Source organism: Oryza brachyantha, chromosome 4 (assembly GCF_000231095.2).
Source record: "Oryza brachyantha chromosome 4, ObraRS2, whole genome shotgun sequence".
Taxonomy (NCBI): domain Eukaryota; kingdom Viridiplantae; phylum Streptophyta; class Magnoliopsida; order Poales; family Poaceae; genus Oryza; species Oryza brachyantha.
Window position 1 is genome coordinate 12861492 of NC_023166.2, and position 22951 is coordinate 12884442.

The 22951-nt window shown below is 45.8% G+C and overlaps 6 protein-coding genes across 6 annotated transcripts; 3 read left to right on the forward strand and 3 right to left on the reverse strand.

Annotated features, from left to right (window-relative positions):
* LOC102702088 (glycosyl hydrolase 5 family protein-like) lies at positions 1 to 4249 on the forward strand. The gene is made up of 4 exons (XM_006652359.3): positions 1 to 418; positions 2346 to 2593; positions 2703 to 3223; positions 3651 to 4249. The coding sequence occupies exons 1-4, from the start codon at positions 5 to 7 to the stop codon at positions 4139 to 4141; spliced, it is 1674 nt and encodes a 557-aa protein (XP_006652422.2). The 5' UTR covers positions 1 to 4; the 3' UTR covers positions 4142 to 4249.
* Positions 4250 to 6322: 2073 nt separating this feature from the next.
* LOC102709173 (glycosyl hydrolase 5 family protein-like) lies at positions 6323 to 9503 on the forward strand. Its single transcript, XM_040523220.1, is given in 6 exon segments — positions 6323 to 6348; positions 6455 to 6509; positions 6511 to 6954; positions 7045 to 7292; positions 8126 to 8646; positions 8747 to 9503. Coding segments are annotated over 6 exon segments (1821 nt in total). The 3' UTR covers positions 9274 to 9503.
* On the reverse strand, positions 9449 to 13515 carry LOC102702368 (probable galactinol--sucrose galactosyltransferase 2). Its single transcript, XM_006652360.3, has 14 exons — positions 13253 to 13515; positions 12892 to 13133; positions 12710 to 12800; positions 12579 to 12627; positions 12355 to 12446; positions 12141 to 12248; positions 11707 to 11814; positions 11212 to 11622; positions 11001 to 11142; positions 10848 to 10915; positions 10617 to 10751; positions 10312 to 10529; positions 10149 to 10237; positions 9449 to 10063 (listed from the first exon to the last, which is right to left on the reverse strand). Exons 1-14 carry the CDS (start codon positions 13429 to 13431, stop codon positions 9764 to 9766), a joined length of 2232 nt encoding a protein of 743 aa, XP_006652423.2. The 5' UTR covers positions 13432 to 13515; the 3' UTR covers positions 9449 to 9763.
* Positions 13516 to 13878: 363 nt separating this feature from the next.
* On the forward strand, positions 13879 to 15057 carry LOC102709460. The gene is made up of 2 exons (XM_006653465.3): positions 13879 to 14451; positions 14533 to 15057. Exons 1-2 carry the CDS (start codon positions 13969 to 13971, stop codon positions 14845 to 14847), a joined length of 798 nt encoding a protein of 265 aa, XP_006653528.2. The 5' UTR covers positions 13879 to 13968; the 3' UTR covers positions 14848 to 15057.
* Positions 15058 to 15096: 39 nt separating this feature from the next.
* LOC102702650 (protein-L-isoaspartate O-methyltransferase) lies at positions 15097 to 17237 on the reverse strand. The gene is made up of 4 exons (XM_006652361.3): positions 16760 to 17237; positions 15961 to 16231; positions 15663 to 15827; positions 15097 to 15537 (listed from the first exon to the last, which is right to left on the reverse strand). The coding sequence occupies exons 1-4, from the start codon at positions 16904 to 16906 to the stop codon at positions 15287 to 15289; spliced, it is 834 nt and encodes a 277-aa protein (XP_006652424.1). The 5' UTR covers positions 16907 to 17237; the 3' UTR covers positions 15097 to 15286.
* A 754-nt stretch (positions 17238 to 17991) lies between these two features.
* LOC102702930 (protein MHF2 homolog) lies at positions 17992 to 19995 on the reverse strand. The gene is made up of 5 exons (XM_015836366.2): positions 19903 to 19995; positions 19690 to 19785; positions 19502 to 19541; positions 18373 to 18426; positions 17992 to 18277 (listed from the first exon to the last, which is right to left on the reverse strand). The coding sequence occupies exons 1-5, from the start codon at positions 19939 to 19941 to the stop codon at positions 18174 to 18176; spliced, it is 333 nt and encodes a 110-aa protein (XP_015691852.1). The 5' UTR covers positions 19942 to 19995; the 3' UTR covers positions 17992 to 18173.
* Positions 19996 to 22951: the final 2956 nt, after the last annotated feature.

The following is a 22951-nucleotide window of genomic DNA, read 5'->3' on the forward strand; positions in this document are numbered from 1 at the left end:
GACCATGGCTTCCACTCCAACTCCGCTGCTGCTGCTGCTGCTGCTGCTCCTGCTCCCGTTCCCGCTCGCCGCCGCCTCATCGCTCCCGCCGCTGCCGCTCTCGACGGCGTCGCGGTGGGTGGTGGGCGCGGACGGGCGGCGCGTGAAGCTGGCGTGCGCCAACTGGGCGTCGCACCTGGAGCCCGCGGCCGCGGAGGGCCTGTCGCGGCGCGGCGTGGGGGACATCGCGGCGCGCGTGGCGGCGATGGGCTTCAACTGCGTCAGGCTCACCTGGCCGACCTACCTCGCCACCAACGCCACGCTGGCGAACCTGCCGCTGCGGTGGTCGCTGGAGCTCCTCGGCATGCGGGAGTCCGCCGCCGGCGTCCGGGTCAACAACCCTCAACTCCTCGACCTGCCCCTCATCGATGTGTTCAAGGTAAGTGTCTCTCCTCGAATGGCCAAAACAATACCTTGTTGGAGCTATCGGTGGTTCTAGCCTCCTTAGAATTTTGGCATTGTTAATCAAACCATATTAATGATAGTCGTAAGAAATAGTTCCTCGATTTTTTTTACAACCACCATTGAATTGGCAGCTGTTTCTACTGTTAGCAAGTTCAAAATGATCGATTTTTACAATGCATTATCTCTTACGGCTAGAAACAAGTCATCTATTATATATATAAAGTAATAGGAAAATAAGCCTACACGTTGTCTCTGACGGACTAGAAATTCTAACATTAACAGAAGAAAAATATGAGAAAAGAAAAAAAGAACAATCGGACAAAAGGAAAATTATCAATTGGACAGAGATGTTAATGACCGATTACTATGTTTGTGGGTAGTGGGTACTAAGTAAAGTATTTTTGTATATATATGACACAAACAGATTAGGTAAAGCTGTAGGAGATTTCAGGTGTCATCTGACTTGGAAAATTATCAATCGTACAGAGATGTTAATGACCGATTACTATGTTTGTGGGTACTAAGTAAAATATTTTAGTATATATATATGACGCAAACAGATTAGGTAGAGCTATAGGAGATTTCAGCTGTCATCTGACTTAAATTAAAAATAAAGAAAAATAATAAAAAGAGTCCATGTGGAAATACATTTTAGAAAAATTCAAAACTCGGAATAAAAATTTTAAAATAACTATATTGAGGGAAGAGTCCATCTATAAATGCAATTTGGAAATATCTAAAATTCCGGTTTAAAAAATCGGATTAGAAATACAATTTCAGAAATAAAAATAAAGAAAAAATAATAAAAGAGTCCATGTGTAAATACAGTTTAGGAAAATTCAAAACTCAGTTTAGAATACAAGTAAATGGGGTTCCATGTAAAAAATATAATTTAGAAAAATTTAAATTCAAATTAAACAATTAAAAAACAATCATTATCTCGATAAGAGACCATATATAGATACAATTTATAACGATGCAAGCCACGCAATTTGCGCGGGCCACTATACTAGTTCTGCTGATAGGGCCAAAAAAGTAGAGATTTTCCCTAGATAACATTGTTGAGACGAACAGACTGATTTACAATCCTGTTGAAAGCAATGGGTTCGTTTAAACAACTAAGTCGGAGTCCATATAAACTCTATATTGTGTGAAGAAATAGTCATTATGATTTGTAAGATTGTAGACTTACATTGTAGCAAGTAATATAATGCGATGAATCAATTGACTTATAACTAAACTTACATTGTAGCAAGTAATATAATGCGATGAATCAATTGACTTATAACTAAACCGAATGCAATTCATCCTGTTTTATTTAATTAAAACAAGTTGCTTGGAAGTCAAAACTTTGAAGATCATGTATTTTGATAAGATGATCTCATCACAATCTTGTCACCCATGATTTTAAACTTATACTTAGGATATCCATTTTTTGCTTGTTTCAATAGAACAATCAATTTCAAGTTGAATCTCAGGAAAAAGCAACACTAGTTGTTTGAATAGCTTTCCCTTTCCCTTTTGTTTTTCTTCCAAGCCAGTTTAATTTTATCTACATTATACGTACTAGTCACCAAGTTGATGGTCCAAGATGAGTGTGCCTTGCAAGTCACAATGCTCTAGCTAGAACAGTCCCTTTTTGTGTTATTTATTCTGAAGATAGATGGCAACTGGTTGCATTAGGTGGCCTGCTTCTTCTTTTTCTTAATCCAAAACAGCAATCTTTTGCTTATCTATCTTTTTGCAATGAGGTATCTAGTTCGTTGACCCAGTAATATACCAAAATAGATGCTTATAAACTCAGCAGACAGGAGTATATTTTAAGAGAATTCATCTATACTATACATCAAAGGAATTCTGATTATCTGTTGCTTCTAACACAGTTAAATTAATTACTTCAGGAAGTGGTGTCAGCTTTGGGCAGGAATAATATTATGGTTATACTTGATAACCAAATGACCACACCAGGATGGTGTTGCAGCCAACGAGATGGTAATGGTTTTTTTGGTGACACTTACTTTGACCCAGATGAATGGTTGAGTGGCCTCAGTACAATGGCAACAATGTTTAGGAACACAAAAAATGTTGTGGGCATGAGCTTAAGAAATGAGCTTCGAGGTGACAAACAAAATGTTACTTTGTGGTTCAGGTTTGTTACTTGGACGCTAAGGCTTTTTCTTTAACAAAGTATTGAAAATATTTTTCTGTGTGACTCATATTTTTGGAAAATTTTCCTTTATAATATATTCCCATCTTAGGTACATGCAACAGGGTGCTGAGGTTGTTCATGCAGCAAACCCTGGCGTCCTTGTTATTTTGTCAGGCCTGGAATTTGACAATACTCTCGACTTCTTGTTCTCAAAAAAAGTTCAACTATCATTTACTGGAAAGTTAGTCTATGAGCAGCACTGGTATGGTTTCTCAGATGGTGGCAACTGGGGATCCCAGAATCAAAATGATGTTTGTGGGATGGTTGTTGGCTTCATAAAATACAAAGGACTGTTCCTACTTCAGCAAGGCTGGCCATTGTTTTTCTCTGAGTTTGGGTTTGACATGTCTGGCGCACACGTCGCTGACAATCGCTATCTTACCTGCTTCTTAAGTGTGGCAGCTGAAATGGATCTGGACTGGGCTATTTGGGCTCTGCAAGGGAGCTATTATATCAGGGAGGGTACTCTAGCTTATGATGAATCATATGGATTGCTGTCGTGGGATTGGTCTGCCACTAGAAACCCCAGCTTTATTAAAAGGATCAATTCTCTGCAATCACCATTTCAAGGTTTGTGCCTCACCTATATCAATTTTTTTCTTATCTAGCAACATTAGCTGGATCCAATATTTTTTAGATTTTTGGAATTGTGCCTTGCGTTTTACATTGAATTTTATATCATAGTCTTTACAGTGGTTATTTGTGGTTAAAAAATGGTCCGCTTTTTAATGAACCAACACATAAACTTCTGCATATCTCGTCTAGGATTGAACACCTTCTCTATTATTCGGTTGTTGGTAGAAATTTTTTTGGCCCTTATATAAAGTTTGTTCTAAAGAGGCTACTTTGATAAATGGATAGGGCCAGTGCAATGCATTATTTAAACATTGTTGTGCTCCATGTAAAAGTTCACTAAATTTTTGGTCATGTCGTCATGGTATTATGCATTATATTTGCTTCAGCTACATAGTAATATGCATACTTATGTACACTCCAGGCCCAGGACTACCAAACAGCAAAGAACCTTACAACGTAATATTTCATCCTTTAACTGGGCTCTGTCTAGTGGTGAAATCATCAGAGGCACTTGAGTTGGGTCCATGCGATGAATCAAACGCTTGGAGCTACACTTCAACAAACCAGTTAGTGCTGAAACACACTGGTCAATGCCTCCAGGCCAAGTCCGTCGGTGAAAATGCAAAGCTGGGGACAGATTGCAGCAAATCCAGTGCAAAGTGGCAACTAATATCATATTCAGGAATGCATGTTTCGGCTGAACTCACTAAAAATGGAACCAGAGTATGCTTGGATGCCACTCCTGATGGTACCATTGAAACGAATCTGTGCGAGTGCCTCACCTTGGATCCAAATTGCAACCCTGAGAGTCAGTGGTTCAAAATTATATTAAGCAGTAAAGGTATACCAGGCGGCACCTCCATTTTGCAGTTGCCATCTCTTGGTCCCTGGTCTCCAACATCGTCTAGCTAAGCATGACATTATTTCGAAAATATATGTGGTCAGACAGAATAAGCGGAAGAGTTTTTTAGCACACGGGTGTATATATACCCGTTGCTTCAGATCATCTAAATAGTTATAAAAAATTTAGAAAAATTAAACAAGATAGTTTAATATGAGTTATATCACTCCACCAACATGCAAGTTTATATTCATCTTTTACAAGTTATAGCAAAAATAACAAAAACAATTATGAATATGCGTATAGTTAGTTTCAGTTTTGTTTTTGCTAGAACTTGTAGAAGTTGAATTTAAACTTGTATGTTTGTGGAGTGATATAACTCATATTAATCTATCTTATTAATTTTTTTCATATTTTTTTATAACTATTTAGATGACATGCAAGCACACGGGTATACCTACACCCGTGTGCTAAAAGCTGTTTCTCCAAGAATAAGCGTCAAGTTCTACGGAGTTGTTGGAGGCAATTGGATGACTACAGTATTGTAATTTGCAGAATAATACACAGAACATCACATGTGTACAGTATTGTGATTGAATTTACTTGTGTCTTGTTTTACAGAGTTGTATTAAAATATCTCCTATGTGTACAGATACTGCAGAGAATAAAAGGAGTGTACAGAAAAATACCGTGCTTATTCTTCCATACTATAGATAATAAAAGGAGTATTTTTTTAGGAAATTTTAGTAGGTATTAAAAGGTACTTACTTTAAATACTATAAGATACCGAATTTTATATTGGTACCTTGTGGTATTTCTAAGGATGAGAAAAATAATCATCTTTTTAGGGTTGGTATGTTTGACATGGATAAAAACATTGCAAAAGGTAAGTTCACTCAAAGGAATTGTGTGCAGATATTGAGGTAACAATGTCACATACATGAGTTGTCCACTTGCCATTGTAATTTCTTATGCACATCTCAACTTGTTCGATGGATAGTTGGATACCTTTTTTTTCCCTAAAGACTGCATAGATACTGGCTCAACGACCTCAGAAGTCAGTGTTTTGATGCGAGGGATGAAGCAAAAACCACAGCAGGAGCATCAGTCTGGGATCAATATTTTTTCATTTCATCAGTGATTTACTACAGTTTACAGCAGCTAGGAATTTGCACCTCCAATCTGAAATATGCAAACAGCAAACATGGGCCATGGCACCAGAGAAAGCTTTCCTTTTTTTCAGTACTCTGACTCAACTCCTTCCCCTCTTTTTGTTCATTTCCATCTCTTTTTCTCCTTTTCGCGAAAAGGCATATAGCCCAGTGGTTATAAAAATTTTAGTAGCACTTGTGTTTTCGGTGACATAGCCCAGTGGTTACAAAGGCTTTAGTAGCACTTGTGCTTTCGGTGACGGTGTGAGCGTCTGCGTTGTAATGTGTTAAATCTCTTTTTCTCCTTTTCTTTTAGTTGAAGGACACAATCCACATTCATCAGCTTATCAGCTGTGCACATTCAGGAATCAGGACGTCATTTCTTTAACTGATCTGATGTGAGACAGATACGTAATCGCACGCAGTTTACATGATCTGGAACACGGCTATCACCATTCTTGGAGTAAAAGCAAAACCCCTAAACTGTCCTCTCCTAGCTGAATTGGTGACAACAGCGTGAAGCTTTGGACGAGCTCCTCAAATAAATCTCGAGTAAAGTTGTGCGCACAATGCCGCACTACCGAATATTGATTGCTTCACGAAAAAATTATACAAACGAACCACGATTAGCTCTCCTTTTAATTGCAAAGTAAGGTACAGCTAATAATCGCTACAGGTAACCAACATCAATACTCCATTATCACTATAAAAGGTCCAAACCGAAGTTCTAACTGCAAGAGTTTGGTGGCCATTTTTACTCCAACCACCTACCGACCGACGTGCAGAGAAATTCTTTGTTTTCTGAGACATTCTTTGTTTTCTCTGAGCCAAGTTTTGTATAGTAAGAGCATAGCCCAGCCCTGCATTGTCACGGACTAAGGATTATCTCGTGAACACGTTTTTTAAACTTTTAAACGGTACGATTTTTGCATAAATTTTCTTTTAGCACTGTTTATCAGAGAGTTTTCTTCGTTCAATTTTATACGGAGTAATACTTAATTAATCGTTTGTGTCCTCGGATCATTGTCCTGCCTTGAAGTATAAAACAGTAGTTGCATTCTTGAGACGTCAGCAATGTGATCGTGATTTGCTCACTCGTTCATGGCCCCATCGCCTCCACTTCACACGTGCCAAGGACCAGCTTAATTGGGGTAGGAGAGATCGTCGGCGTCGGCGGCGGTGGCGGCGTCGCCACGGTGATGCCTTGAAGGCTCGCCCATCCCCATGCTGAAGCAACCCCGGCACTCGCTATAAATCCACCTCGCTGTTGCTTCTTGGAGGCCACCATTGCCTGCCGGCCGGCCGGCGTCGCCATGAGGCCGATGCAGCGTCGTCCGCTCGTCGCGGCGGCGTTGTGGCTCGCCGTTCTTGGCTTGGCCAGCCACGGGCGGTCGGCGGCGGGGGCGCCGACGCTGTCGACGGCGTCGAGGTGGATCGTCGACGAGGGCGGGAACCGGGTGAAGCTGGCGTGCGTGAACTGGCCGTCGCACCTGGAGACGATGCTGGCGGAGGGGCTCGGGAAGCAGCCGGTGGACGCCATCGCCAAGGACGTGGCCGCCATGGGGTTCAACTGCGTCCGGCTCACCTGGGCGACGTTCATGGTGACCAACGCCTCCTACTCGTCGCTCACCGTCGCGCAGTCCTTCCAGCGGCTCAACCTCACCGAGTCGCTCGCCGCCATCCGGGTCAACAACCCCGCCGTCGTCGACCTCAAGCTCATCGACGCGTTCAAGGCAAGTTCGCTGCCACCTTTGCTTTGATCTGACAATGCGAGAGAGAGGCTGATGATCGCCGGCGCCGCCGCCGTGTGTGTGCCCGTGCAGGCGGTGGTGAGCAGCCTGGGCGAGAACGGCGTCATGGTGATCTTGGACAACCACGTGAGCAAGCCAGGGTGGTGCTGCGGCAACAACGACGGCAATGGCTTCTTCGGCGACGCCTACTTCGACCCGGACGTCTGGGTCGACGGCCTCACCAAGATGGCCACCATGTTCGCCGGCGTCCCCAACGTCGTCGCCATGAGCCTCCGCAACGAGCTCCGCGGCTCCAGGCAGAATTCCGCCGACTGGTACAAGTAAGTGACCAGTGACCACTCATTGATCCATCGCTCTCCATCTCCTCATCAATTTGCACGCCAGTACACGAACCGAACCACATTGTTCATCGGCCATGTCCTGCATCAGTAAATGAACCTGGAGGAGCTAGTGGTTGGCAGCTGAGTAGCTGGCCCGGCCGCGTCCGCCATGGCGCCATTGCTCACCTCTGGACAAGCATGTGAAAGAACAGTAATGGCCTTCGTTTCAGTAGCAGTAGCAGTTTTGCATCAGGAAGCAGTTTATTAGCACACGAGTGTATATACATCCGTTGTTTGCATGTCATTTAAATAGTTATAAAAAATATAAAAAAATTAATAAGATAGTTTAATATGAGTTATATCACTCCACCAACATGCACGCTTAAATTCATCTTCTACAAGTTGTAGCAAAAATAACAAAAACTATTATAAATATGCGTATAGTTAGTTTCAGTTTTATTTATTTTTTCTACAACTTGTAGAAGTTGAATTTAAACTTACATGTTTATGAAGTGATATAACTCATATTAATCTATCTTATCAATTTTTTTATATTTTTTATGACTATTTAGATAACTTACAAGCACACGGGTGTAGGTACATTGGTGTGCTAAAAACTGTTTTCCGTTTGCATCATTCATTCCAGTCAGTCACCCAGTGTAGTGTAGTGTGTACTGCCACTAGTAATGGCGCCATCGGCAAAAAGATGCACACAGAAAAAAAGTACAGGCTTGGTCTGCTGCTTGTACTGTAGTAATGGCGCCGCGGGCGGCGAGGCTGATCGGCGGCTAAGCTGACGAGTGTGCCGGGCCGGGGGAAAAACGGCAATGCAGGTACATGCAGCGCGGCGCGGAGGCGGTGCACGCGGCGAACCCGCGGGTGGTCGTCATCCTCTCCGGGCTGAGCTTCGACAACGACCTGGCGTTCCTCAACTCGCGGCAGGTGAACGTCAGCTTCGCCGGGAAGGTGGCGTTCGAGGTGCACTGGTACGGCTTCTCCAACGGGCAGGAGTGGCGGACGGGGAACGCCAACCAGGTGTGCGCCAGGATCGCGGCGAGCGTGGCGCGGCGCGCGCTGTACCTGCTCGACCAGGGCTGGCCGGTGTTCCTCAGCGAGTTCGGCGTCGACAACCGCGGTGGCAACGTCAACGACAACCGGTTCTACGGCTGCGTCGCCGCCGTCGCCGCCGACCTCGACCTGGACTGGGCGCTCTGGACGCTGCAGGGGAGCTACTACCTCCGCGAGGGCGTGCTCGGCCTCGACGAGGTCTACGGCGTGCTCGACTGGGCGTGGTGCAAGCCCCGCAACGAGACCGCCCTGGCCAGGATCCACGCCCTGCAGCGCCCCTTCAGAGGTAGGTTCGCCAGCCACGCGTCTCTGCCGCCGGCGAACGCCGCTATCTTCTCCGGCGAGTCTTCCGAGCCGTTAATGGTGACTGTGCTTTCGGCTTGCAGGGCCTGGTCTGGCGGAGGCGGCGCCGTACACGGTGCTGTTCCACCCGACGACGGGGCGGTGCGTGGTGCGGCGGTCGTCGCTGCTGCAGACGACGCTGGAGCTGGGGCCGTGCGGCCAGACGGAGGCGTGGGCGCACACGGCGAGCCAGCAGAGGCTGGCGCTGCGCGACAACCCGCTGCTGTGCCTCCGCGCCGAGGGCGCCGGCCGGCCGGCGCGCCTCGGCCTGTCCTGCGGCGACGAGCTGGCGCGGTGGAGCCTCGTCTCGGACTCCAAGCTGCACGTCGCCGTCAACGCCTCGTCGTCGTCCTCCTCCTCCGGTGGCGGCGGCATGCTCTGCCTGGACGTCGGCGACGACGGCCGGAGCGTGGTGACCAACCCGTGCCGGTGCCTGAGCGCGGACAACAGCTGCGACCCGGAGAGCCAGTGGTTCAAGCTCGTTACCAGCACGAGGAGCGTGGCGGCGGCCGACACCATGCTCGCGCGGCTGCCGCTCAAGCTCAGGTCATGGAAGATTAGGTCACTCTGATTCCGATTAGCCAAGCCATCTTGCATTCGTGAGCACGAGATCGCCATACACGGTGGAGTAATCCACGCATCCAATTGTAAAATGATCTTGCAATCGAGACGACACTGCCCTAGAACAAGAGCGCTAGTTCTTGATGTAACTGAAAGGTCTAAGCTAAAAGGAATTCAATTCATGGCTCATCCATGCAATTCCTTCCTGCCTCTTATACAAGTTATTAAAATTTTACTGCACATAGATGATCTTTTGTTCTAAATTAATATTGGCACAAAATGGGAATCATAATCTGGCAAAATATCAACTCTATGTTATAACTGCGACTAGCAAATTAGAAATATAGAACAAGCCCAAATTAAATTGGCACAAACAATACGCGTGATACAGTAATTCAGAGCGAACACACGCTCCCGTGAAGCAGTAGCTGTCCACAGCGAGCGAAGAACAGCATAAATTGCTTGAAAGAGCGTAGAAATCGAGCCTGAAAAATGGGGGTTCAGGAAGCCCTGTACAGAATCTCAATGTTTCTGAGGTTGTTCTGGGAAGAACCATGAGGGAGATCAAAGGCCAGAAAGCCATCATCCTCTCTGTGGTTGAACTCTACTTCGTGCTCATCAACTCTGCAAATGTCCGGCCTGGTGGCTGAATACGCCCCAAACCGCCCTGGCCCTCGGCATTTGATCTGAACTGTGGTTGCCGAAGAATCATCAGCGCTTGTCAAATCTTCGAGTGCGCCACCAGAGTTGTACATGTTGATCAGTCCAAGAGGCGCAAACTGAACAAGCCCACCAAAGACCTGGTACAAAAACAAGGGCATTTCTGTAAGAAGAATAGATTGAGTCAGTGGTTGCTCAAAGTAGGTGAATGGACAAAAACCTGACCTTTATTGGTGATATGGTGTATATCTCACATGTCATAGTGGATAAAGAAACCTCCAAATTCTGGTGTTTCTGAAGCCTTGCGAGAGAAACTGAAGGCATAACCGAGGTTAATAATCGTGAAAAGGTTCGATGAATGAAATGAGCGGTGTGCAACGGAATTTACATGAATTGAAAGCAAATACTGCGGTCTCTCCATTCCACTCATCCCCGGCTATCTCCTCAAGTAAATCCACATCTGATGGGGAGAGATCACCAGTGATGCGGACGGTAGTGAGAACAGGAGCATTTTCTTTCACTGGCCAAGTCCAATTTCCAGCTCCCTGACAGTTAAACACTCCAATGACTCCAGAGAACTTGTTCAGGTTCCATATTTTCAACAGACTGCACAAAAGTTAATGAGTTTGTAACTTTGCAATATTTGTAGAATAAGTAGGAAACTGGATAAGCTAAATTAGTTTATATATATACCTTTTGCCGTCCATGACCGGGTCATTGAACAGGCAATCACGAGTTGGACGACCAGCATACTTTGCTCTTAGAATCAAGCCATCTGGTAGAACAAGTTTTTTAAGAATACTGAAATCATGCACTCCTGGTTTGTCGCTGCATATCAGTTCAGAAATATAAATCCATAATAAGCTCATACAAATCTCTTAAAATGCAAACACCACACCTGAATAAAATATATTGCAAAATCACCTGACATAAACACCACCACCACTCAGAGCTCTCGTAGCTCCATGAAATTCTGCTGAATCATGCTTACTCTTTACATTGGCAAGAAGGGAAAATTAGCTAGCAGCCTGACACGAAAGAATAGAAAAGGAGCTATTGGGAGTGCCAGAATCTCACATGAAACATATCCCAATCAGGTATGAAAATTTCTCCCAATAAAAGGCTATTGAATGCCACAGTAGCAATGTGCAGGGTTTGCATTTTTGGCTCCCGAGGCATGAAATCTTCTGATGCTCTAGCAACTGCACTCTTCAATGCACTACAAAGAACCCAGACATACGCTAAATTCCATGTGTATCACACATTAGTCACATATAAGGATATCTACCTAAAAATATTCTCTGTGTTGTGACTCATGCAGCAGATTAGGTTGTTTCCTTTGAAATTCCGAGCAATGGATTCCTCAAGAGCTTGTTGGTACTTCTGAGTTAATGCAACACGACCACCAAAACCCATCCCAATAGTCTCCATCACATTCTGCACATCAACCTTCACACCATCCACACCCACACTAGAAAGGTAGCTGTGCTGATCATTGTAGAACTCATATATCTTGGCAGGATCAATGATAGCGACTCCAAATTTCTGCAAGCTGTCCATGGCTATATCCCTCAAATTTGCAACATTACCTGGAGACTGGACTGGGTAAACTAGCCTTGGATTGTACTTCTTCATTGCATCAGATGTCGTGACGACACCACCCCAATACCCATGTAAAGCATGCCATATGTAGACATACCTGTAGTTTCATACACAATTTTTTTCTCAGCACATATTACGAAAATATAGTTAAAGGACTAGTATTTCAATAAGAATCAAGTACTTGACTCCATAATTTTCTTTAATTTTCTTTACATGGTCTTCAAGATTCTTGCAGGTTTCTCCCCTAAACTTATCGTTCTCCATCACATCAACAAGCCTCTCAGCAAACCTAACAATTTGCAACACAATCAGAAACAGAGGAATGCACATTTCTGCGTATAAAGTGTATGTATATAGCGATGACAGTGATTAAAAATCTGAGAGAGGAAAAAAATGGAAACTGCCTGCAAAATCTCACAATAAAGATAAAATATATAGCTTATTTTGGTGGATCCAGATTCTCTCTTTAACAATCACATATGGAGAGACTTCAAAATATATTGGTGTTTATTTAATATGAAATCAAGTATTCTGGACTAAATTTTGTTAGCTAAACAAGAATTTAAATAGATTGCATGGGCCAATCAGCTAATTAAAAAATGGATAGGTGCTAACACAGTCTGTTCGACGAGGGCCTCATCCTCTTCTTTGAATTCGTTGATAGTATCTTGCCACCCATCATCTATAATCAGAAACTTTGGTGGTGCACCTCCTTCACACAAACTATAAAACAAGAAATGCATCATCAGGAATTCACAACAATATGTTGGCAAAAAATTGGCACTCCATTTTTTTCGAGTATCACGTAAATAAAATTATTCATCCATACCTTTTAAGGCCTCTTTCAATCCCCGCTGGGTTAACGGCTTTATAAAAAGCATCCCAAGTGCACCACCCAAACCAGTCCAGGTTTGCAGGGATCTGACATATGTGAAAAAAAATTTAAAACAAAATAAGAAAGAACTATTAGCTTGAAAAGGTTTACATGACTAACAATATAATTCTAAGTAGGGGATAGAATTACAAAAATGAACATTCTTAGCTACACTATACCTCCTTGTCCTCTATGTGACTGAAAGTTCCTTTGATCTTAGATAATATCCTACATGGAGATAGATACAAGTGAAGTGAGCAAGCTGCAAATTGAACAAAAACTCCATGTCATTGTTGGAGTATAGCATTACTTGATTGATTCCTTCATAAGCTTGAAAGGATTGTCCCCTGAGTTGATGAATACAGCATCTACTGCTTCCAGTGTCTGAACCTCAGGATCACCTAACAACAGTCCACCATGTACTCGTTCAGAAATCCCAACCAAATTTCCTAAATGTGCGGTACTGCAGTGTGTTTTGATTCGAACACCTACCGCTCTCGAAGCAGAATTGGAGCTCATTGTCGAGGCTCCCCTGGAGGCTGGCTCGGAATCCGCCGTCAAGAACCGGCAGCATGAGCACGTACAACGCTTCCCCCGCCGCTGCCGCACCCGCCCCGTTTCTCGCCTCCAGGAGCAGCATCTGCGTCTCCGCTTGAACGCCGGCGGCGTCCTCGCCCATGGTCGGGATCATCCACCAGATCTTGAACCTGAACAGGGACAACCACCTCCACCCCCTGCGCAGCCACCCCCACCGGAGAACCAACCGATCACGAATCAGTACCACCAGGCCGGGACAGGCGGCGCCGGCGCCGGCGGCTGCACACATCGCAATCTCTGCTCTGGGCGGGCTTACCTGGCGAGGGTACCGAGGGAGAACACGTGGCGGCTGGACGGCGCCGGAGCCGTGGCGCCAAGGAACGCGGCGCCCGGGGCGGCGGCGATGGCGGCGGAGCGGAGGGCGACGTTGGGTGGGGCGCTCGCGAGGAGCTCGTGCCCCCCGACCACCAGTGACCCGCCTTCCAGATGCGGCATCGTCTCGCTCCTCGGGCAACGCCTCGGCGGCGGCGGCAGAGGCTCTAATGCTGCGATACGGCCACGGCCGGCATTGCGCCGGGAGGGCGCGCGAGTTATACCCGCGCGGGGGACGACGAGGAGGGGCCCGAAGAGCCCACCACCTCGTAGCCGTCAGCCTCGTCACCGCCGTGTCAGCTTTGCACCGGGATAAGCTAACTAAATCATTTTGGTACGCGCGAGAGCGAGACATGCCTTTCTCGTGCGCGCGACAGCGACAGGGAGAGCGAGAGGGAGGAGAAAATTGTAGGGAGAGGGAGACGGCAGCGCAACGCGAAGCGCTACGTTTGGAGACCCAATTCTCCCATTTTCTCGGGGGGAGACCGGCCGGGGAGGGAACGGACGGCCTCAAAAGAACAAGCTTTGATCTGGTCGGTCACCGCGTCGCCAACACCACCAGCCCACCAGCCACTCAAACTCCAACTCGACGAGATAACGCGGCGCCGTCAGCGACGAGCCAGCGAGTGAGCCTCTCAAGTCTCCACAGCGGCGTACGCCATGCTCCGTGCTCCGCCTCGCGCGCCGCGTCCGCCCCCGCCGCGGTGCTCCCCTGCACCGGCAGGCGCGCCGCCGCCGCCGCCGCCCTCGGCAGGCGGCATCCGGCGGCTGGTGCTGACGCCGGACGGCCGCGCCAAGCTGGACGCGCGGCCGGACCGCGACTTCTACGCGTTCCCGCGCCTCGTCAAGCACGTGGACGACGGCTTCCTCGCCGCGCTCACCGACCTCTACCGCGAGCGCCTCCGGCCCGGGTGGGACGTGCTGGACCTCATGAGCTCCTGGGTCAGCCACCTGCCGCCGGAGATGCCGTTCCGGCGTGTCGTCGGCCACGGCCTCAACGCCCAGGAGCTCGCCAAGAACCCGCGCCTCGACTACTTCTTCGTCAAGGACCTCAACAAGGAGCAGCAGCTCGAGCTCGAGGGCTCCAGCTTCGACGCCGTCCTCTGCACCGTCAGCGTCCAGTACCTTCAGTCCCCTGAGAAGGTAGCACATCCCAGTTCATTGCGTGGCGCCATTGCTGCGTTCTTCTCCAAATCTCATGGATTGAATTCTTGTGTCATCTAGGTTTTCGCGGAGATCTTCCGGGTGCTGAAGCCGGGAGGCGTGTGCATCGTCAGCTTCAGCAACCGGATGTTCTACGAGAAGGCGGTCGGGGCGTGGCGGGAGGGCACCGCCTACAGCCGCGTGCAGCTCGTCATGCAGTACTTCCAGTGCGTCGAGGGGTTCACGCAGCCGGAGGTGGTGAGGAAGCTGCCCTCCGACGCCGCCGGCGGGAAGCCGGCGTCGCCGCTGGACGCCGTGATGAGGCTGTTCGGGATGGGAAGCTCGTCCGACCCGTTTTACGCGGTCATCTCGTATAGAAATTTCAAGCCAATGTGAAGTATACAATGTATGTTTTTGGCGCCAAAAAGTCAAACTGCCAAAACACCTGAAAATCTTGAGATGTACTATGCAGTTTACAAATTGGGATGTAGTATATAGTTCACAGAGTATAACACTGTTTGTGAATTTTTTAGGTATTTGGGAGAGAAAACAAATGATGTATGGTGTTGTCCTTTCATCCAAAGAAACAACGGAGGAATCATAATACAAGTATGAAATAAATCACGCACCAAAGCATCACTTGTATAAAATGCAAAATGGTACTTTTATTGGTTATTGCTCAGAACTCATGTCCTACAGCATCGCCAGATGAGTAGATGATCAGGCTCAACCAAACCACACACCACCTAGCTAGTTAGAAGAAGAAACTATTCCAGTAGATAAGTGTCTGAAGTATTTACACGTGTTTCGACGCCTCCTAGAGCCGTAGAGGAATTTAGGAGTCTTGCAGCTGAGCTGAGCGGCTGGTCAGAGGGACGTAGCGGACGGACGCGTCGTTCCGTACAGTGACCGAGCCGTCGTCGTTCTTGTCGACCACCTGCAGGTCCTGGAAGTAGCTGCCGACGGGTATGACCATCCGGCCACCGGGCTTCAGCTGATCGACCAGAGGCTGGGGTATTTCCGGTGCCGCTGCCCCCACATGAATGGCATCGTATGGCGCCTCGTCGGGCCAGCCAAGCCTGCCATCTGCAGTGTTGAGAACGGCAAAGACAAGTTAAAGCTCCGTGTGATCTTAAATTTTTAGACTTCGCTAAGATGGAAGCAAAGCATGCTCAGTGGTACTGGTGCCATTGTCACACCAGTTAGCATACCTGCAACATGGAGAGAAAGAGACCCATCCTTCAGTAACTGAGCTGCATCACTTCTTTGGACATTCTCAGTTGAAGCAGCAACAAGCTCAGGAATATGTTCTATCCCAACTGCACGGCCTTCTGGTCCAACCATCATTGCAAAACAAGCTGTCAAGTAACCACTGCCTACAAGATCAGAGGTATACGTGCAAACGAAATGTGTCAGTAGTCAGAAAAATGTTTTGATTTAGTGGATAATGGCAAATCATTCATACAACTGCATCCTTAAAGTACAGGAGAATGCTGTTTCAGCAAGAACCTGATCCAACATCTAGAGCATGCATTCCAGGCTGCAGGTGATCCTTCAGTAGCTCCAAGCAGGTCGCATGCATGTGAGGAGCAGATATGGTCGCGTTATAACCAATAGGCATAGGGCTGTCAGTGTAAGGAGTAAGGCCCTCTGCTACAAATAATGCTCTGTCAATACTTTCCATTACTTCAGCCACTTTATCAGTTCTAACAGCACCATACTGCTTCAGGTATTCAACCAGAGCTTTGTTCTTGTCCAGTGATCCTTGGGTCCAAAATTGCTGAAAGGCAAACAAGAAATTATCGGATACAAGCATACAGCTGTTCATCATAGCCTCGTAGACATAGGTATGACCAGGGTTAAACTGAAGCAAAAAGGAAATAACGAAAGAAAGAAATGGTGGTATTCTTCGAAAGTGCTACAGGGATCATTTGGAAAGCAACCAGTTTCTCAATTCAGAAAGCTGAATGTTAATCATGTCTATGTCACTGCATCTGTACGTGGATCAATTCGTAAAGCATGGTTCATCTCAGTAAGACATAGGGTTCAATTACAGCATGAATTGCAGTTCAGTTACAGCCACATGTAAAGTAGGTTGCCAAAAGCTGAACATCACTAGTTATAAAGGCAAAAGAAACAATTGAGCATACGGTGCTCCTACGAATCCATTGGTTTCAGGCTCGTGGTTCAACTGATTCGCCCAAATTGAACAGCGTGAGCGCAGCAGCCACGTAATTTTGCCCTAACCGAACACACCAGCGCAATTCATAGGGGGAACAGCAAGTACTGAGGGAGTGAGGGGGAATACCGCCATCCGGTGGAACGGGATGCAGCGCAGCGACGACCGGAGAGGAGGCGCGGCGAGGAGGTGGTGGAGGAAGCGGCGGGGGAGCGCGGAGGAGGAGGGCGACAGGAAGCGGGAGGGTGATGCGGCGGAGGCGGCGGAGAGGCACATGACGGCCGCCCCCGCGCGCGCCAGGAGCCCGTTAAAAGGGAGGCTGGAGCGGAGCGGAGCGGGAGCGGTGAGCCAGCCAGCGCAGGGACAGGTGGGGGGAGGGTTGCTGCTGCGGTGGCGGTGTGGAGAAGCTCCCTCTCGTCCCGTTCGACAGGTGGCGGCGGGGCGGGGCGGGGCTGGTGGACTGTTTGTTGGCTGAGGCCGGTGGGGGATGCCGAGCCAGGCGGCCGCGAGCTCGCCGCGCCGTCACGGGCGCGCGCGCGTGGGCTTGCCTATCCAGACTTTTCACCGGTTCGAGCCTTTCGAGGGCGTTCCCTCGCTCGCACGCCTGCGCCCTGCGGCCGATATCCGCGACTTCTACCTCGTTTCTGGAACCCAAAGATCGTGAAGGCTCTGGTTCACCGACTCACGATTGCAATATAGACGCGATAACGATAAAATCACGGTTTAGTTCAGTAAATATCATGAGAATTTTAAAAGAATTAAAAACAATTGGAAGATTTTTTTTTAGAAAAATCACGATAGTGATGTATATAGCAATAACCATGACATATTATGCATTTCGTAAAAAAAACAGTGGTTCGTTAGCTCGCTCGACTCGTGACAAACTCGGCTCAGTTCGGTTCGGCTTATTTCATTTTTCTAACAAGTCAAGCTAGCATTTTAGCTCGTTAGAGATAATGAGCCAGCTTGAGCTGGCTCGTGAGCTGCTCGCGAGCCTAACGAATTAGACCAAAGATACACGATTCGCCGGCATTCATTGATTCCACCCCGAAAAGCATATGTTCAATACTTTATAGGTTCGCCATATGATTTGTTGGTTCAAACTTTAATATTTAGATATAATTTTATATGATTTGCATGTTTGAACTGAAAATTTGCTTGTATAATCTATTGAATAATTGTTTAAGTTAATTTTTCATGCACGGCTCGCGAGCTAACGAGCTAGCTCGAGCTTTGTAACGAGCCGAGCCGAGCTGGGTTTTTAGCTCGTTACGATAACGAGCCGAGCCAAGCCAGCTCGTTATCTTAACGAGCCAGACCAAGCCGAGCCGAGTCGGCTCGTTATCCACCCCTACCTGTACGTGTATACATCAAGTCAGTAAATTGATTTAACCAGACGAGTTTGCCATTTTAGTATTTTAGATAATGAAACTACATGGTTTTGCTGATGCCATAGTTTAAAACTATCTGCAATTAGGTGTTTTCATATCTTTCAACCAATGGTGACCTATAGAATTTGGAAGATAGAGATCCTTGGAGTATCTCAAAAGTCCAGAAGAAGTTGTGGCAACACACGCTCCAGATGGGTTGGTTCAATAGTAATAGTGCCCTCTGCTTCGGCAATAAAAGCAGAACGTTGAACGGCCTCTGCAAGAAATTTTCTCGAGTTACACTATAGATATGGAGTATGTACTCGATGTCAATTAACACCATAAGGTAATGAATTGGTAAGAGGTGCATACCTGTAACAAATATCCGTAGAAGTTCACAGCTCACTTTAAGCGCACTGGCATTGGCTGTAAAGGTTAACAGAATGTCACGAGCAGTTGAACACCACACAAGTAGGCTCATAGCCATGGGATGAATGGAAGTTACTTTCAAGTCCAAAGTTTGAACTATATAACATAAATCTAGGGGTGGAGATTTCATTTTTAGTATTTGCTTTGTAATTGGGCGAAGATCTGAATTTTCACAATCATGGCTATTCTTTTGACAAACAGCTATTCTTCTGACAAACACTAGATAGAAAATCTGATAATATTGTTGTTTTGATGCCTTAAACATTTGAGGAAAGTTATTATTGCCCGCTAGGTCTATTCTAATTTCTTATCCAACAGGATCAAATTGTTATAGCCTGGTTGGCACAGTTGGTGCTGACATTAGTTGCTGCTGTAAGGATATACCAAACCCTGAAAGGGCTAGAGGTCTAGAACCTATCTGATACAATATAAAACAGTAATAAACACTGAATTGTACTACACAAGTGATCATCAAATGTCCACTACTGCAGCATGAAAATATAAAATACGAAGGGCTAACTGATGAATATCTAAACTAGTTTACCGACCAGATCCTATTATATCATAAGTGGCTGGATCGATTGATGGTCGTACTGAAATCAGATAAACTTCTTGTTCCCCACTGTATTACACAACAAAGCTATCAGGATTCACTCGTAAATTTTAAAAACAGCAGGCAAGCATCACTATAAAGCTATCCAAAGTAACACTTACCAGTTATTAGTACTAAGAGAATTTAGCTAGATTGATAATAACGCGATTATGTTCCAAGAAATAATTGCAGGAAATGTAAAAGCCTCTGATGCTGCTAGCCTGCTACTGGTGTTGCTACCTGATGCCATTTGAAAGAACCGTATCCTACTAACAGATGCACATGGCGAAGCTTCTTACTAGTTCCTACCACTCTACCAGTGGCTTAGAGTGACTAGAGCTTAAGGGAGACACTAATAAGATGTAACAGCACAAATAGCCTCACTAGTTCCTGCCATGGCTGAGGGAGTCACTAATAAGATAACAACCCAAATAGCATAAATCGTGTGTTCCAGTATAGCAAAAGGAGGTTATCATTTACCAGTGGCACTACGATTCCTCCTTGATGTCTCCGGAACAGGCTGTGAATTAGTAAAAAGGTAAACATTCAGACCAGACAGCATACCCAACCACAAGAGTAGTCTGAAACAAATTAGGGGTGGCTGAAAGAGGAACGGCCACAGGAATCAATCATTTGGGATAAGGGTATAAACCAGATCAAGGAATCACCTCGACATCGATGGCATCTTCGTCAGGACCGCCGCCGCCGCCACCCCTGTCGCCCCGCCGGCTCCACACCAGCTTGAAGATGGCGTGGATCAGGTCCTGCCCAGATCCCCCAAACAAGGCCCGTCACCGTACCGCATCAACCCAAAACCCATACTTACTCCGACCAAAACGAGGAGGGGGGGGGGGGTGTCCCGGGTTGGATGGGGCGCTCACCGGATCGAAGGTCTCGCCGCGCGTCGCCTCCTCGTCCATCGCCGGTGGTCCGCTTTCCCTGGGGCCGCGCGCGGCGGGAAGGGGAGGGGATTAGGGCAGTAAATGGCGGGAAGAGGCTTCCAGGTGGGCCTTAATGGGCCCCATTTTAGGTTAGTAAATTCTGAATTGGGCTTAATTTTGGGCTCCAAATTCTCTTAAAGCTTTTTTCCTCCATTTCTCCCTCTCCGTTCCTAGCCACCATTGCCAAGCTGACGCAAGATGGTTTACTTTTACCTTACCGGAGAATCGAAGTTTTTTTAGAAAAGAATGGAAAGGCAATGTTGATTGAACTGGCATGTCAATCACCAATTCGCCAAGATATATACTCTGACCATCCCACATATATATATATATATATATATATATATATATACTGCACTGCACGTCGTAAAGCCGTAATTAATCTGTTTGAAGATGGCCAGGTAGCATAATGCAGTGATTAACTTCAGGGTTGTTTATGCTTGCGTGATTAAGCATCTTTGGCAGTACTACTAGTTGCGTGATTAAGCAGATGATTACTTCCTCAATGGCAGGTGAGTCAGGATGGTCGGAGAAAAAGGCAGAGCACGACCTTTTCGGGACAACATGATCATCACTTTCTTCAAGAACATTTCCATGTTTTCCCACCACTTTTAAGTTTTGTCGCCAACTTCTGAAGATTGTTAAAGAAAACTTGCATTCGCCATTCCTCTAGTCAAATGTCCAAACGAACACATTATTCAAAGAACCAGTTTCCGCTCTCCGAAGGGATTATTGTTTGTCTTTTTCATAAAAAACGTCAAATGACATATTTACAAATTAAAAATAACGTATGAATAAAACTTTTATATATTCATTCTTAGCGATCTAAATACAAGACAACAAAATAAACTATGACAAAAAAATCCTCAAAATTAAATTCAGATTAAAAATTTAAATTTTAGTTTATAAACTTAAATAGAAACGAAATTACCTCTCCCTCGGTCTCTTCTGAATTTCTAAAGCCATTCATCTCCATGCTTGCATTCAAGCTAGCAGTGCGTGGCGTGGTAGAATACTTCACTTCTTCTCGCACGCATTTGGTTTGGAGAGCAGAGCAGGGCAGATATGACAAGCAGAACTGGTAGTTTGGGTGCATCCATTTCGCAGGTCAAATCTGCTCCCTGATCGCTTGCGATCGAGATCTGAACAACAGTACTACTGTGCCACGCCATCCTTTTCCGCATAAGCTTTTATCCTATCATGTTCATCTTCGTCACCATCCTTGTCCGCTTGCTGGGGCAGGGCTAGCCCAGCTGCACCGGTGACAGTTGACCAAACGCGATCGCTTCAATTCTTAATGACTTTCTTTCTTCCTTCCTTTTCTTTTTTTCTCTTCTTCTTCTTCTCCCGTCGCCTACTCCAGCACGTTCGGTTTATCTTTTCTCTTTCTCCTCTCCCTGTCTCTCTCTCTCTCTTATGTGGGGGAAGGTTCTGGAAGCGGAATATCTCGCCGGCTCCGTCCATCCAATCATGGGGGGCCTGGAGGATGGGGGGCCTGGAGGATGGAAGCTCCGCCATCGTTGTGTCAGACTGTCACTCACGCCAGTGGTCCTGCTGCAAAAAATCGCACCGTGCAGGACATGCAGTGCAAGCACCGACCGCCACGCGTACGGCTTGGATCTCGTTGGCTCGTCGCCACATGGATCCATCCATCAAGGTACAACAAGAAATGGGGACAGGAGCTCTGCCAATTCCTTCCAGAAGAAAGAAAAATGCGAGGCAGCACGCCAGCACTCCGTAACAACTTTTCATGTACATCTTGTCTTTACGTTTTTATTTATATTTATATAAACTAAAATTTAAATTTATAATTTTTTTTAAGTTTTTACTTTAAGCACTGTAAACACGTATATAAAAACATTATTTATAAATTATTTTTAAATTATAAATATACTAAAAAACCAAAAGTAATGACAGCCATAGAGTGGATATGGGCTAACTCGTGAATATTATGTTGCCGACTCTACTTTAAATAAATAAATCAAGTTTTATTTTTGAGGATATCGGCGGATCGACCTGTGGGCGGTGGGCCTGTTCGATGTCAATCGTCGCGTAGGACGCTTGGATGGCCATCGCTGGAGTAGCTCACTGTGCATGCGAGATGAGATAATATTCGATAATGACGTTAGGAGTAAAACAGTATAGACGGTTAGACGGTTGATTTATATTTGATACAGACAGATAATTAAATAGACAGCTTGTGCAATGATTAGTCTATGGGTTTGTCTGTAAAATATTTAATTTATCATTTAACACATAAATCAAAATAATCAATAGTATTAGCGAATAGACGAGACAGTGTATAACCGTGCTAGCGGTATCAGTTTGGTATTGGAGCACGTACTAGTCATCTATTAGATAAAGAGAGTTCTTTTTATAAAATTCGTAAAACGGCTTAAAGACATGTGATATGCGTACCCCCAATATAATACTCTACGTGCTGACTTATGAGAAGCTAGCTAGGTAGGCAAATAAAGACAGAGAGCCGACTAGCTAGTTGATCCAGTGGCGGCCGTGTTGACGAAAACTAATAATGGTCGAATATTCCAAGACTTAAGGCACATGGAGGTACAGTAATACTAATATATATATATATATATATATATATATATATAGATGGAGATGGAAACTAAATACATAATCTTAGGTGGTGTTTAAATTGAGAAAATTTTTTGGAGAAGTGTCACGTCAAATATTTGACCGGATGTCGGAAAGGGTTTTTTGGACACGGATGAAAAAACGAATTTTACGGCTAGCCTAGAAACCGCGAGACGAATCTTTTGAGCCTAATTAATTCGTCATTAGCACATGTTGGTTACTGTAGCACTTATGGCTAATCATGAGCTAATTAGGCTTAAAAGATTCGTCTCAAGATTTCTTCCATAACTGTGCAATTAGTTTTTTGATTTAGCTATGTTTAATACTTTATTTAGGTGTCTAAAAATTCGATACGATATTTTTGAAAAAAAAATTTAGAAACTAAACAAGC

What these genes read in the sequence shown, in the direction of transcription:
- LOC102702088 (XM_006652359.3), top strand. Translation starts at nt 5, where the DNA reads ATGGCTTCCACTCCAACTCCGCTGCTGCTGCTGCTGCTGCTGCTCCTG. An exon ending in CCCTCATCGATGTGTTCAAG is followed by an intron (nt 419 to 2,345) that starts GTAAGTGTCTCT and finishes TAATTACTTCAG; the next exon opens with GAAGTGGTGTCAGCTTTGGG. An exon ending in TCTGCAATCACCATTTCAAG is followed by an intron (nt 3,224 to 3,650) that starts GTTTGTGCCTCA and finishes TGTACACTCCAG; the next exon opens with GCCCAGGACTACCAAACAGC.
- LOC102702368 (XM_006652360.3), bottom strand. Translation starts at nt 13,431, where the DNA reads ATGCCGCATCTGGAAGGCGGGTCACTGGTGGTCGGGGGGCACGAGCTC. An exon ending in CCAATTCTGCTTCGAGAGCG is followed by an intron (nt 12,801 to 12,891) that starts GTAGGTGTTCGA and finishes GACTGTTGTTAG; the next exon opens with GTGATCCTGAGGTTCAGACA. An exon ending in GGTGGTGGTGTTTATGTCAG is followed by an intron (nt 10,752 to 10,847) that starts GTGATTTTGCAA and finishes ACTGATATGCAG; the next exon opens with CGACAAACCAGGAGTGCATG.
- LOC102709460 (XM_006653465.3), top strand. Translation starts at nt 13,969, where the DNA reads ATGCTCCGTGCTCCGCCTCGCGCGCCGCGTCCGCCCCCGCCGCGGTGC. An exon ending in ACCTTCAGTCCCCTGAGAAG is followed by an intron (nt 14,452 to 14,532) that starts GTAGCACATCCC and finishes TGTGTCATCTAG; the next exon opens with GTTTTCGCGGAGATCTTCCG.
- LOC102702650 (XM_006652361.3), bottom strand. Translation starts at nt 16,906, where the DNA reads ATGTGCCTCTCCGCCGCCTCCGCCGCATCACCCTCCCGCTTCCTGTCG. An exon ending in TCCCGTTCCACCGGATGGCG is followed by an intron (nt 16,232 to 16,759) that starts GTATTCCCCCTC and finishes TTTGCCTTTCAG; the next exon opens with CAATTTTGGACCCAAGGATC. An exon ending in TCTTTCTCTCCATGTTGCAG is followed by an intron (nt 15,538 to 15,662) that starts GTATGCTAACTG and finishes TCAACACTGCAG; the next exon opens with ATGGCAGGCTTGGCTGGCCC.
- LOC102702930 (XM_015836366.2), bottom strand. Translation starts at nt 19,941, where the DNA reads ATGGACGAGGAGGCGACGCGCGGCGAGACCTTCGATCCG. An exon ending in AAGATGCCATCGATGTCGAG is followed by an intron (nt 19,542 to 19,689) that starts GTGATTCCTTGA and finishes ACTAATTCACAG; the next exon opens with CCTGTTCCGGAGACATCAAG. An exon ending in TCTACGGATATTTGTTACAG is followed by an intron (nt 18,278 to 18,372) that starts GTATGCACCTCT and finishes AATTTCTTGCAG; the next exon opens with AGGCCGTTCAACGTTCTGCT.